At 42.1% G+C, this 15248-nt stretch overlaps 1 protein-coding gene across 11 annotated transcripts in view; it reads right to left on the reverse strand.

The window, feature by feature from the left end:
* Positions 1-10202, reverse strand: part of GRIA4 (glutamate ionotropic receptor AMPA type subunit 4) — a 239553-nt gene extending 229351 nt beyond the window's left edge. For 3 of the 11 annotated variants that reach the window (XM_030042304.1, XM_030042301.1, XM_030042302.1), the window contains exons 1-2: positions 9774-10201; positions 8472-8630 (exon numbers count right to left, since the gene is read on the reverse strand). In XM_030042304.1, coding sequence (XP_029898164.1) covers positions 8472-8630; positions 9774-9861 — 247 coding nt within the window. In that variant the 5' untranslated portion in view covers positions 9862-10201. Of the gene's footprint in view, positions 1-8471; positions 8631-9773 lie in introns of all 11 variants that reach the window. The other 8 variants (XR_003927502.1, XR_003927501.1, XM_030042306.2 and 5 more) reach the window with 6 other exon arrangements.
* Positions 10203-15248: the final 5046 nt, after the last annotated feature.

A 15248-nucleotide genomic window follows, 5' to 3' on the forward strand; every position in this document is an offset into this window, starting at 1 on the left:
GAAAAATCCCCGACCAGCTCTCAATTGGAGGCCACACAAACAGCTAGATGCAGAGACAGTGTTAACAGGGTGTGCAAACAGCTCCAAGAGCCAGCTTTTCACCTGTCTTGTGCTTTCTACTTGGAGGAGAGGTGAGAAAAACTCCCAAGTCAGCCAAGAGCACATGACTATTGATTTTCAAAGGAAATCATCCTCCCAGCTGCAGTGTTTTTGAAAAGTCCATTCTTAAACACTCTTCTCAGTTTAAATGGATGGAAAAGACCAAGGCTGGAGGCCCTCATTAGCAAGCCTCTACAGGACAGATCCACACAGAAAACCTGAATGGAAATCACTAATACGAGGTCCTACACAACTCTGCTGAGACTGTGGGTCTGTAAAGTCTTGTTCCTTCTTCCCCCATCAGCTTAGGTGAGGAAGCAAGGGGCCAAGTATACTGATGTGCATGCACTTTTTTGAAAATATTATAGCTTTTTACTCCTGAATTTTACATGAATGTATCTGTGCTTGATAAAGTGTTTTTCACTTATACTCAATAATGTCTTCCAGACCTGAACACAGCACCATCCAGACCCATATCTCACATTAACTAGTAGCATGAAATACTGCTACTGTACATCAGGAATATTAAAGTAGAACAGTAAGCTTTTGTGGACAAATAATACGCTACATTTTGTCCTCTCTTTGCTCTACAAGAACTTCCTCTCTTTCCCCTGTCCCTACTTTGAATATGTATTACACAAGTAATTTTACCCACTGAGGAAACAGATCTGACCCTGACATTGAAAAAAAAAAGGTATGCGATATCAGTGAAATCTTTAACAAAAAGAAATGAAGCATGACACGTAACTGTGAAAGAAATTAACAAAACCAGAATATTTTGCACAATGATTCCTAATTATTTTGTATCATAATTTTTAATATTAACCTATGCAACACCTTTTGCACCACAATGTGAAAATGTAAATTCCATATCCATTTAGAAATGGATTTGAAAACTGAGGCAAACAAAGTGTAAAACTCTCAATGCTCTTCAGCAATTAACTCTCACTACCTATGAACTTTCCTAAAACACCTATTTGATGGCTATTCATTGGGCATACCTGAATTGTATGAAAAGATGATATCCAAATAAAAATGAAATTCAAATTTTATGGGTTTAAGAGAGTACTATGCAAATACACCATAAAAGCAGCTTAAGACTGCATGCAGAAATGGCGCAGAATCTACCCCACAGAGAGTCTGCAAGTGAGAAAGAGAGGAACTATTATGAATAGTGAAAAGCTGATATATTTTAATATCAGTCTTCAAAATGTGTTTAAAGCCTTTCCCCGCAAAGAATCTAATAAATAAGCTGGTGAAAAGTGTAAGTGCTTTTTGTTTCTCTTGTGCTCTATTTGTATTTACAGAAAAAAACCCTGCAGTCATGCTCATGTTGTCCATGACTTTAGAATATAGAAAGGTACTGCACAAGACTGCATTTTTCAGGAGCAATGGTTACATACAAATACAACACCAAAATAGCCTGTAGAACACAAGAAAACAGTAGACCAAATTATATTCTTTTAAAATAGGCAATTATGTACCAGGGGTCCAATTTCTAAACACACTTTTTTAAAAAAAATAACAGGACTTAAGCGATTTAATACTTTTAAAAATTCGAGCCATTGAGATGAAAGAACGAGAACCTGTTCACCTTGCAAAAAAGCTGATCCCTACTATTCCTTCATTATAATGGGTTCCAGTCTGCAATCCCTGCTCAGGTAGAGCCCCTATTTAAGTCACAGACAGCTCTGCCTGGGGAAAAAACTGCAGGACAAGGGCCAATATTTGAAACAGAATTTGTTAATGTTAATATAGCTGGCCAAAACCCAGCAAGAACAGAAGCGTGTTAATAAGTATCCAGGTATTCCCCCTTGAGTCCAACATAAAGCTCACCTGTAATCAGCTTCTGATGAACCTCGTGAACAGGAAGGATGGGCTGGGACTTTACAGTGCCTTGCCAAGACAAAGGTGATGGGTATGTGACACCCTGGTTCCATCTTCTTACCATAAGGAACCAGAAACCCAACAAACAGCTGCAATTATTTGAACAAGTCAGGCAGACGCTTCATGGGAAAAAGAACAGGGAAGAAACAAAGTCCTCATAAGGAAGTAACACTATTGAGGCAAGACAGTTGACCCATGCGTTATCACACAGATAAGGACAGATTTTCCAAGTGCTCAGTAGTAAGCAGTTCCCATTGGGAAGGCAGGTGCTGCTGAGTACTCTGGAAAATATTAGAACATTTCTGAGTGCCAAAATGTAAGATAGCCTCTCTATTAGAACTTGGGTGCCTGAAAACAGACATCACTGATATAGAATTTTTAAGAGTACTCAACCCATAATTGCATTGACAAACAACTGAATCCATATCAGCATTTTTAAAAGCCAGTAAGATCTTTAAAATTAAAAAAAAAAAAAATTAAAAAAGTTGTGTAAGAAATCTAACTAGATAGAGGAAGATAATAAAACTTCTGAGAAAATGGTTAAAACTAAAGGAACACCAAAATGTCCAAACAAGACACTGTGATCAGGTACTCTTGAGCAAATTCATTTTCCCAGTTCAGAAGAACAATTCTTGATTTACACAGGAATAAATTATCTAGTTTGACTTTCTGTCCCAGCACATAGCTTCGGTATAGGTATGCCCATCTAAGTTGCAGAAGCAGACTTGGTGCTGTACTTGTGCAAAATTTTTGCCTCAAGCCAACTACCCAGAGGAATGGAAATCTAGAGAGGAAGCCAAATTTTCCTTTTAATTACAGTGGTGCAATCATACGGAGTTCTTCACTTTCACACTAGCACAAATTTCATCCCCTTTAAATCAGTCATATATTAAGGAATAAGAACTATGAGAAAGGATTATTTGGTCCAACATGTTTAAATCCAAAGAATTTCAACTGCTCGCAATCTGAATTTGCACAATTCATAGTACGATCTAAAATCGTCAAGAAATCAAAGCAGACGGCTTCTTCTCTCACGAACAAGCAAGTCTCAAAACAATCAAGACCTAAAAATGAAATGCATGAACTATTTTGACTAGCATACAAACTTAGATTACAATGATAAAGCTGAAGTTAATCAATTTAATTTACTTGTTGAAGTGCTTTGTCCTGCACGAGAAGTACTACACTGCATTGGCTAATGCAGGAGGAATGAAGGAACACAATCTTTGTTATTAATCCTCTGAAATGAAGATGAAATTATTTCTGTAGCCTGTTATAAAGCTTTCGAGTTTACAGTTTTAGCCAGTCCAGTAACATGCTAGGTCAAAAGTCTTATTTCATGCCAGCGAAATGCATGATCTGAATTTTCACTGAAGAAATCTGACTATATTTCAGCAAAGGCCCATCATTTATTTTCCCAACAATAACCTTGAAAATTAAATCCAGACTCTGATGGATTGGAGCTATTGATGGTTGATTTTCTCTCAGCTGTACAGCTATTTACAAGGATCACATTTAGAGCTATGAAACTCTTTGAATATAGATCTTCTTATATCTTAAAACTCTACAGAATCCTTTTGGCAAATGACACCCAAGTACACATATATTTTTTGATTCCATCAGCAAGTGCTAATAATAGAAATTTTTAAAGAAACTGTTTTCAGTAATTGGGGTCTAGCTTGAGATAAACTCCATGTATTAAAGAAAAACACTAACTTCAAATGGGTTTTTGTAATCAATCCTATTTTAGAAGGGTACGATTTAATCCAGTTCCATTTTTCCAGCCAACTGGCACACTATTTGCTTTTGCAGTTCAAACCTGACCGTATTCTATGCCTTTATGGTGACTCTCAATATACTCCAAACTGCATCCTTGGGAATACTGTACTGCTCTTGATAGCAAAATACCATTCAGCTGTAAGAAACCTCACTTTTTAAATAAAGAACACCATGGTTTTAAATGACACTGATTATTAAACTAAGGTTACACTCCTATTGCTAAATTGAGTTGTAATTATAAAGCAGAATTAATAATGAAATTTAATGAAAATCCCATTATGATGCAGCTTAGCAAATCAAAGCTGAAACTGCTGTAAGTAAGATGACAGTCACAATATAAAGGCAACACTACATTTGAGTCTATGTCCTTAGCTTTGGGATATCTCAGCAGAAAAGTTAACTCCAAAATGACATTGCCTCTCCCCTCACTAGCAAGCACAAGCCCAGAGACAGACCCACAGAGAGGGCTGGGTGACGAGGGAGGTTCCCATCTGTCCTCAGGGCTGACCCCAACCTCGGTGGATCTCACCCAGAAACTGCATTCACGCTGGTGAGGCAAAATCAGGCCCTCCAGTTTCAGGTCATCAACCTTGCATGAGTCCAGAGGGCATAAAAGTCAAAGAGACTAACTCTTTGAGGGAAGTTATTCCAAGATACGAAATTTTTAATTCCATTGGGCTTTTCTTCTTCTGATCCATGTGGCACATAAGAAACAAAGTTACATTTGGGGGGGGTTTGTACCTTCAGGGATTAAAATCTGCTAAGAACTGAATTGTGTAGAAGATGAAACAAGAGGAGTGGCCGATTTACCGCAAATTACACTTAGTAGGAATATATTCATCTCGGAATACACATGAAGTCAGACAGACTCAAAAGGAAATGCTTTACTTTTACTATGAAACATTGATGGAAGACTTGAATTGATCTCTTTTCTTCCCCATTTAGCCTAATCCTGTACACGAACTGCAAGAGTGGTTATACATCAAGGATTTTTGAAACTTCAACAGAAAAATTCTCAACCACAAGACAAGAGCTGAAAGGCAAACAGCTCTTTGTAAAATTGTAGAGCTGCCTCTCAAAAGTATGCAAGCAGGTTTAATTTTGACTGCATTTCTGAGATATACTAATGCAATATAGATGGTGCATGGAGTGGAGAAAATTATTTTGCATTCAGCTAAAGAATAAACATCTACAATCCTCTCCAAAAATCAATGCATTGCTCCAACATCTGAAATCAAGCTGAAGGTAGATTTCCAATCACAAGCAAAATTTCCTGCTTATAATGTGCAAACCAATGTATGCCAATAGTCAAATGTTTCAGCTCTGGTGTATTGTGTTCTGATGAGTAAGAATCTTGTACTATTCATGTTTTGCAATAATTTCAGCTCGCTCTGTCAGTAAGAGAGATTCTCTGAATAATGTATGTAGTGCAAAAGAAATGAACAGAGTTCAAATAAAACACGGAATGGGAAGGGGAAAGAAAGGACTTTCTCCAAACTGATATAGATCAGATCAATTTTGCAAACTTGCAACAAAGTCTATCTGCTTAAGCAACCTGTTTTGTATGCATTCACGACTGAGAAGAAAAATACTAATGTTCTGCGCCTGTTTAAAGAAAACAAAAATGCGTAAAATAACCATTAGAAGTTAGATATTAAACTGAATATGCAAAATTATTGCAGGTTCAAAAGTACTCCTGGGTGAACGTTTGGATATATGTTTTTATCTAGAGAAAAGAAAAAATATTCAAGTTTCTCCAGTGTGAGTTACCTGCTAACACGCTATCCATAATCCTTTGAAATAGTCTGTTTACTGTCCCTAACACGTGCAAAGGGCCAGGCCCTGAATCTTCACAAGTAACCTCTGCAGCAAATGGAAACAGAAATAGAGGTAAATGGTCATGTCTCAGAGCTTTATGCTTGAACTCACATGAATATTCATTTCAGTCCAGCAGCTCTAAGGCTTTTGTACTGTATATTCGGGGACATGTGCGCTGAGTAATTTCTACACAAATAGCAAGATCCAAAGCCGCTGTTTCACAGCGGTTCAGCAAAGAGTTATCATTTCATATTGCCATGAAATCACTTAATTCAGAGCTGATGGTCGGGGTTCTTTAATTAGGTTAGAAAATCTCACACATCTGCGCTTTAGAAGCCTCTGTCAAGCCAGCAAATTCAATCACATGGAAGCGGGTGTCCTCCAGCTATCAGACAATTGATTTTTGCAGGATTCTGCTCATATTTAGCTTAAGGGACATGCGATATGTTCATTCAGTTGTCAGTCAGTTTGCCTACGTTTCATTAGATTTGTTGTTTAAAAAATATTCTTCGGTATTAAAAGGTTTAAAAAAAAGAAGCAGCAGTCGGATTATTGGCACGAGACTGCAAAATGTGAAATAAATACAAACTTGGACTAACGTAAAAATACATGTTGGTTTAAGTGGGAAGTACAGACCTAAATAAGGCCTGTAGGATTACACCTATGTAATACAGACATGTACAATATGAGCATACACACACATAAACATACACATTTACTTTCCTCCTCTTTCTCTGCCTCCCCCCATACTGTAAAGATTCATCATCTCTGAGTCATTAAACACTTTGGAACTGAAACTGTGTTTGGTTAAAAAAAAAAAAATGATCAGGTTATGAATCACTATTTCTATAAATGACAGCAAATATAAGGGGACAGGTTTTCCTCAGTTGAAAGAATCCAAGGTAAACATAATCTAAGGTGGTTGGAATGAGAGAGAATAATCTGCTGCGAATAGTCTAAACGAGGAAAGTTTTGGGCAAACCCTTTTTGAATCTATGGTGTTAAGTCTCACACAAAGAAGTCATCCAATTTTAGACAATTTTAAATTTATGCAAATCAGAATTAATTCACTAACGTTCCAATGGAAATACTGTGCAATACCCTTAATCCAAAAAGTAACAATAGCCTCAGAAATTATTTGGTAGAACTGGATGCATAGGCAGAATCTGAAATAATTTACTTCACCGAAAATTACTGGTTTCAATATATAAAAATTGTGGTCCCCTCCTCTTTCACCAAAAATGAAAGTTTAAGAAAGCTACTGTCATTTGTCTTCATGGAATATATAATCAGTGCCTGCAAAAGTTGACATGCATTGTAATATTTTCTCAATGAACTATACCTGTATAGATCTGATTCCTTCCAGTTTCAAAGCACCTTCTGAAATGTTTTCTCCTTATGGAATCTAATATTGATTTTCATGCTAAACACAACTAATACATTGCTTAATATAGAATTTACACTTAATGGCACATCAATCTTTCCTGCATAAAATGAATAGAGCCATTTTAGCAGCTTAGCAGCTTTTCCGGTTAAATAAGGTGGCAAGGTCATCTGAAACTTGGGAGTACCAATGACTAAATATAAATTTAGAAATAAATTTAGCAATTATTCAATAAATTATACATGAGAACTGCACAGCACATTGTATGTTTACATATTAAAAAGTGCCACAGAGATGGCTGTGAGAAAGTGGAGAGAAACATAGTACTTATTTTAAGGGCACGATGAACAGTAAGACCTTCTCCAGTATGTTTCTATTTTAAACTCACTCAGCAATGTTGCTTAGGGCATCTGCTTCCAGAGGCAATTCACTCTTGAATGAAGAGGAGGGATTCAAAAACTTAAAGGCCACAGAGGAAAACCTATAGAATCCTGAAATATGGACATCAAAGTAGTAATGCGACTACAGTCTTCAGCTTTGCCACACTATATCCTACTGTCTTACATAATAACATGAATTCCTTTTTATAAGCCAGAAGATAAATAGAAATAATGCTTTGCCACTTTCAGAGATAAAGCGGTATTCAGCATGTGTTTAAACCAAGGCTAAAGACCCTGAGGTGATCTAAATGTTGGAAGTTCAGTTAATTATATTCTGCTTTAAAAAAAAAAAAGGTAAATGTTACCGCATTTGGTAAGAGCATTTCTTTTTCTGCTTTCCTCTCATGGTGTATGTGCATCTGTGTGTGCGCGTGTGTGTGTGTATAAAATATATAGTAGGAAGAGAATATTTGTTCCAGTTGAGGTGGTCTGTGAAATCAAGTAGATCAGATACTAACTTGATTTGGCACCAATGTATGGATGCATAGAGACATATCCACAGGATGTATGCATTACGAGATTATAAGAGACATTTACAACCTAGAATGTAAGAGCAGGGCTGCCTCAAGTGACATCACCAGATCAACTGCAGCGTCAACCAACTCAGATATATTATCCTGCACACTACTGCTTCCCTGTCTCCTTTCTTGCCATTAGAAAAGCATTTGTGAGCACAAATATTATTGTATATTTTCAAATACACTCAAGGCATGCCACAAGCAAAAGCAAACGAGTAACTGTGGGGTTTACGGACTGATCGAGACATTCAAAATTTTTCTTTACAACAACAAAATTCATTTCCATAGAAACTGGGAAGCAAGAAACTACAGTAATAACACTAAAGTAAATGTCACATCAGGTTAGTCAGCAGAAGGCAGGAGAGGGGATTTTGCTCCAGTTAGAAACTAACAAGGATTGCTGCCCCTTTTGCTCTTCTGCAAAGGGTATCTATGCTGAAGACAGACTTACTGATATATTTGCAATGCAAGATAATGATGTGGTTTCCTGTTATTTCCACTGCAATTTACCCATAAGGTGGTCAGATCAATGGCATGTTTACTTACAGGCATTTGTTACAGCGAAGCTGTTAGCTGTTTCAATGTTGTCTACATGAGGAACCAAATTAAAAGGTGCTTCAGATGCATTGGGGCTGGTGTTATGAAGAAAAATTGCTAATCGAAAAGCAGTATATTCCTGATCTGTGTTCCTGATGAAGAGACCACCTACAAAAAACAGAAAAAAAGCAAAAAGCAAAGGAAGCAGGGTGAATTATTTGCAAGCTACTTACTATCTTGCAACACCAAGCAACTGCCTCTCCCAAAGCTGCACAGAAAGGCAAGTCCTAAGACTTTAATGTATAAGGAACTAATCATATTCGTAATCACAACCGCTGCCTTTAAATCACTGTCCTCGATCGATTTTAACCTCCCTGATGCATTCATGCTTCTTTTCTGACTTCTCAGTTTCCAGCCTTTCATACATAAATACTCAGATTTGTCATGATTACAGTGACCTTTTAAAGTGTTTAGCCTCCATCTCCCCGATACTGAACACACTGGTAAATCAGCTACTCAACAGCCTCTTACATTAAGTGGCAGGCTGATTAAGGGGAATGATACTTTCTGGATTAAAAAAAAAAAAGAAAATACCAACTCAGTGTAGGATAATCTGCACTGAACAGGAATATAATGAACTTTGCTCCTCTGCAGCCATGTGCAGGAAGGGAGCAGCTCAGCCGTATTAGCAGCATCTTCACAAGTCCGCGAGAAATGATGCAGTGATGGAGCTGAGCTGGAAAGAATTCAGATAGCTGCGTCCCATCCGAAACACGTCCGAAAGGAGGGAAGCGGGAGGCGACGGGAAAGGGGTGAGGATGGGGCACGGGGGACTACGAGGCGAGACCTACAAAATCCTAAACTTTCCAACTACGAGAAGCGAAAGAAGGGCAGCGTCGCCTTTCACCCCCCCCACCCCTGCCGGCTACCGCAACCTCCGGTGCCCAGAACTCGCGATCCCTCCGGGAGGCAGGCAGAGGAGGGGGGGGGCCAGAGGGGGCCGAGGCAGCACCGGGGCATCAGCCCCCAGCCCCTTCCTCCCCTGCCGATCCTGCGCGCCCCGGAGCTGGAACGAGTTCTGCAAAAGACAAGCATCCTCCCTACCGCACACAAGCGCACGCACAGAAATATTTCTACACGCACACACGGCGGCACACACACACAAGTACACGCGGATTTTTCGTGAAGGCAGGGAAAGGGGCTGAGTGGCGGAGGAGAAATCTGCAAACTGCCTTCTGAGCCTCCTTTCCAACTCACTTTGCAAAGGATTGAAGCCCTGGACACACGCACGCAGCCCAATGCAGCGCTTACCTATTTGCACACTGCTAGGAAAAGCTCCCATTGCTAGTCCCCAAAAGCCAGAAAACAACAAGACAAGCTGTCTGCAAATTATCCTCATCTTCTCTTTTGCCTCTCTGTCTCGCCTTCTCCCGCTCGCTCGCTAGATGCTGCTCAGAGAGGCATTGAGGACGAGGTGGCTACAAACAAAATCAAGAATTAAAAAAAAAAAAAAAAAAGGAATGGGGAGAAAAAGAGAGGTTTCTTCCTTTCTTTTTCTTTTTTTTTCTTTTGTTTTTTGTTTTTTTTGTTTTAGTATTTGTTTGCTATTCTCTCCCGCTCGCACTCTGCCTCTCTCCCGGTTGCCGCTGCCGTTTCAGCAAGCCATCCCGCCGCGCCGAATTTTTCCCGCAGTCTCCATCGCCGGGGAGCGGTTTCTGTCCGGCTGCAAATGTTGCACATGCAGAAGATGGTGGTGAGTTTGGCGGCGGGGGGGAGCGTCTAGTGGCGGCGCGGCGCGGCGCGGGCGGACATGCGCCGTGCAAACCGCCCCCTCCCGGCTCGCCGCTCGCCGCCGCCGCCGCCCGCACCGGCGCGGGTAGGGAGCGGCCGCGCGCGTCGCGTCGCGTCCCGTCCCGTCCCGCGCCGCCCCGCGGAGCCGCCGCGGCTTCGGGCGCGCGCTGCAACGCCGGCGGTCGCAGCCACCGCGTAAAGCGGCGGGAGGCGGGGGGGGGGGGGGGGTTGGTCGGTTGGTTGGTCGGTCGGTTGTTTTCTCCTTTCCCTTTCTGCCGCTCGCGCATCCGCGGGCGCGCAGCGGCGCGGAAGTTTGTGCCGCGGGCGTCGGGCGAGAGGGCCAGGCAAGGTCACAGCCCCGGGCTTTGCGCGGGGCGGGGGAGGCGCGGCCTCTGCAGCCCGTCATTCGCGCGGCTGGGGCTGGGGTTATTAAGTGCCCATTATTATTAATGAAGGTGGCAGTGCGTATCTGCATGTGCTGAGCTGCTGCGGAGAGGGGCGGGGGGGGACGCGGCCGGCCAGGCCTGCTCCCCGGCCCCCCGGGGGGCGCTCCGGCGGACGGGCAGGGCCGGGGGGTCCGTGCCCCGCGCGCTCCGCGCCGCACGGGAAGAGCGGGACCCCCGGTCGGGGTCTGCGGCAGCGGATGGAGCAGAGGGACGAGAGCAGGGAAGCGCTTGTGGGCACTCATGCCAAAAGGAGGGCGAGCAAATGAGAGGAAAACTTCTCTGCTCCTATGCCGCCGCCTTTTCTTTTTTTTTTCCTTTTTATTTTTTTTTTTAGGTGGGAAAAATAATAAAGATTTTTTTTTTGTGCCTAGAGCCTGCTTTTTGGTGCCTCTGGATTTTTCTTTCCAAGCTTTGGAAGTTCCCCAGAGCAGCTGCCAGAAGTCTGGGGATATTGCCGTTAATAATTAAAAGATATATATAATAAATGGTAGGTAATGAAATCATCCAACAATAGCTGTGTGTCATAGAAGGGAGCTTCTAATTTTACATGTGGTTTTGCAGAGATGTTTCTGTCAGTCGCAGGGAATGATTGGAGCTCAAATAACTTAATTTTAAAATGTTAATCGGTAATATGAAAGAATATTGTTTTTTAAGGTGAACTTTGTGGCTTTGTGTTCAAACACACACATTTGCTCCAAGACAAGAGTTTTGCCTGCTTTCACTCAGGTTTACTTTCTTAGTTTATTCCTACATCCTGTGTCCCCGGGCTCACCTTTTTGGGGTGAGAGACTCCCCCTTTATGCTGCAGAGGATGACGGTGATTTCTGAAGCATGATTGTGAGCTCCTTAGCATCAATCACATACCCGAAACAGCAAGCAAAGAACATTGAAAGCAGAGGTATACACATATATATATATATAAACTTACCTGCATGGGTATGTGCAACTGTGTGTGTGACGGTCTGTGTGTGTGTGTGTTTGGGAGAGTGTGGAGTTCCTGTAAATACATTACTCTCTGAGAGATTCCTTTGCAGATCAATGGCAAACAGACGTCGCCGGCATTTCAGAATACTCATTCCTTTATTTTTCAGTAAGTTTTCTACTTCCCTTTAGTTTCCCTCCACATATTCGCATCCTTCCTCTGAATCTGCAGGCTTGTGCTTCACATTATTTACCCATGGCTTTTTGTGACCTCTGCTTTTGCTCTTGCTTGTCTTTCTTTTCTTCTTCCTTGCCTTGCCTCCTTCATGTCCCTAAATTATCCCCAAAATTTGGTTCCTCCTTTCGTCCATCCTTTAACATTTAACTTTTTGACTTTGTAAATCCAAGTAAAAAGTAGTGAAAATGGAATAATATTTCCATTCCATAGTGTCTGCTGGGTTCTTCACCTCTAGGAGCAAGTGAACTTGGAAACAGGTAAAACATTTAGTTAATTTGATGACACATATTCATGTGAATTCATTCCAAATATGTATAAAAGATTAGGATTTTAGACATATGCCCATTATAGTGGCACAGCAAGTTACTGCCTACCAACTGAGCTGAGGAATATGCTTTGGTCTTTTTCAAATACAATGGTAGCGTGTTAATTTAAATTTGATTTTAGAGTCCACAAGGAACCATTTCATACAATGGTCTAATCTGATCTGACCAAGAGTCTCACCCAGCAGTTCCTACATCAAGTCTGTAATTTCTGTTGGAGTTGGAACATATATTTTAGTGAAACATCCAGTCTTGATTTAAAGACTTAGAGAGACAGGAAATCCATCAATTCCCTGGGTGAGTTGTTCCAGTTGTTACCTGCTCTCATTTGTTAAAACCTGGATTTGTCTAGCTTTGGTTTCTAGTGTTGACTTATCAAAGATGAACCCAGTATTCCCATAACGGTATCACTCAGTGCTATTCTTGGAAATAATCCCATCCTCTACTTGACACTCCCCTGCTTAGACAACTCAGGATCATTTTTGCAGCTATGGAAAGCAGAGGAAAGAAAGGGGAAAAGGCCACCATAGCAATTTTGTTTAAAAGACACAAGGGAAAAAAAAAAGTTGCAGTGTCAAAGGGGAAAAATCCCATTTCAGTAAGTTTTGAGAAGTGAATGGCAGAAGGTAAGTAATTGATCACAATGTTTATCTTACAGAAAAACTGGAACAGGAAAGGTAACAGGGATGTAATAAAGATTAAGGCTGGAAGGGGAGAAAGATGAGATAAATTTTTAGACTCGCTGCTGCTCTGGTGGCTGACTGCTGAGTGCCCACCAAGCTGCTCTCTCACTCCCAACAAGATGGGGAGAAATAAGATGCAAAAGCTCACGGGTCATCATAAAGACAGGGGATCACTCACCAATTACTATCACAGGCAAAACAAACTCAACTTGGGGAAAATTAATTTATTGCCAATTAAGAATAGAGTAGGATGGTGAGAAACAAAACTATAAAACACCCCCCACGCATACCTCTTACCAGGCTCTTCACTCCTTCTTTCATGACTCTTCTCCCTCCTTCCCCCGAGCAGCACAGGGGGATGAGGAACGGGGGTTCTGGTCAGTCCATAACACTTCATCTCTGCTGGTCCTTTCTCCTCATGCTTTTCCCCTGGTCCAGTGTGGGTCCTTCCTGCAGGGTACAGTCCTTCAGGAGCAGGCTGGTCCAGTGTAGGCTCTCCATGGGCCACAGTTCCTGACAGAAAACCTGCTCCTGCATGGGCTTCTCTCCACAGGCCACAGGTCCTGCCAGGATCCTGCTCCAGCGCAGGTTCTCCACGGGCTGCAGCTTCCTTCAGGCATCTCCACCTGCTGCAGCTTGGGGTTGTCCACAGGCTGCAGTGTTCGCATCTGCTCCACCACCGTCTTCTCCATGGGCTGCAGAGGAGTCTCGGCTCCAGTACCTGGAGCATCTCCTCCCCTCCTTCTTCACTGACCTGGGGGTCTGCAGGGCTATTTCTTTCCCATTTTCTCACTCCTCACTACCAGCTGCTGTGCAGCGGTTTTTTACCCTTTCTTAAATATGTTATCGCAGAGGTGCCACCAGCATCACTGATGGGCTCAGCTTTGGCAGAGATGGGTCTGTTTGGAGCCAGATGAAACTGGCTCTGTCCAACATGGTGGCAGCTTCTGGTGTCTTCTCACAGAGGCCACCCCTGCAGCCCCCCCCACCCCCTAACCTTGTCACATAAACCAAACACAGCAGTACACTGCCAAGCAAGAGGAGACCAGAAGGGAGAGTTTGTGTGTTTTCCTGGTGGCTGCTGGAGAGGAGATACATGAAACCACTTCTGAACTGGGGGCCCGGGCTCCTGGTTAGTTCCCCTCAGGCAGACTGTGAAGGTTGTGGTAGGAGATTAAGGGAAAGAGGGACAGATCTCTGAGTTCACAATGAAATATTAGAGAAATTAAGAAATTATTGAAAAAAGTTTTTTTGAATGTATAAAGTGTATGGAGGGGATAGACTAGCGGGAGTGCTGGTTGTTGGTGGTGAAGCTTGCTTTGCCTTAGGGCAGATAACAGCTCCTGTTGGCCTTGCCTGGAGGCCACCACTAGAGGAGTCTCGCTCTTCAGAGCATCAGCTGAGAGGCTGACTATCTGCTGCATCACCTGCATGAATCCTGCTGCAGAAGATGCACGAATAGGATGTTTTTTCCCTCTGGCAAGGGTTGGAAACCTTTGGCAATTTTCTTGATCAGGTAGGTAGTCTTGTGCTTGGACTAAATGCATTTATGAAAAGACCCTGCAGGAACAGGAAGAATATGAGAAGATCTGAGCTGGAGAAGAAATGAAGGCTGTATGTTAGCCAGGAGGAATTCAACTCCAGAGAAGATACCAGAGGCATTCACCTCATGGGAATCCCAGAGGAAAAGCAGGATGTGAAGGAGACAGACACTTTGCAGTATGGACGGACTTTGTGTTCCATATGTAGTGGTAAATACCCACATGCTGAAGTAGCAACATGTATATGTTCTTGAATCCAAAATGCAAATTCCAGCTATACAATCTATTAAAAAGGCATGTTGTTATGTGTCTGGAGGCATGTAACTTTGTGAGGGAGAAGAGGACTTGAAAGTGAAGGTACGCTAAATGTCAAGGATAGGTTGAGACAATTAGGAGTACAGGGAGGAGGAAAGAAGAAGAGGAGGGAAATTTCACTAGCAAGAGATACAGAAATAAAGCTCCACCACTACCCCTCCCCACCAGGTTCCAGGTGCACCGAGGCAGTGACCGTGTGAAAACAGGCAACACCCTGACCCTGGCCTGTGTGCCAGTGCTGCTAAATGAGCTCTTTCAGAGTAGGCAAATGTCTGCACCACAAAGGCTCCCCACGGCACAACCATCCAGACACAGAGTTCCATCCCAAAACTGGATTCAGTCCTTTAGATTAGTCTTGCTTCAAATGCAATTCTCATTGCAGCTTTCACTGTGTGGTCACTGGAAATGCTTCAGCAATAAATAAATGATGGAGAAAACAATTGACTCAACACTCTGTCCTTTCTTAGTCCTTTCTTGCCTTATGAAATGTTGTAGCTCACATATCTGTCAAATAGATCCATTAGACTG

The sequence above is a fragment of the Aquila chrysaetos genome, chromosome 19 (genome assembly GCF_900496995.4).
Source record: "Aquila chrysaetos chrysaetos chromosome 19, bAquChr1.4, whole genome shotgun sequence".
Lineage (NCBI taxonomy): Eukaryota > Metazoa > Chordata > Aves > Accipitriformes > Accipitridae > Aquila > Aquila chrysaetos.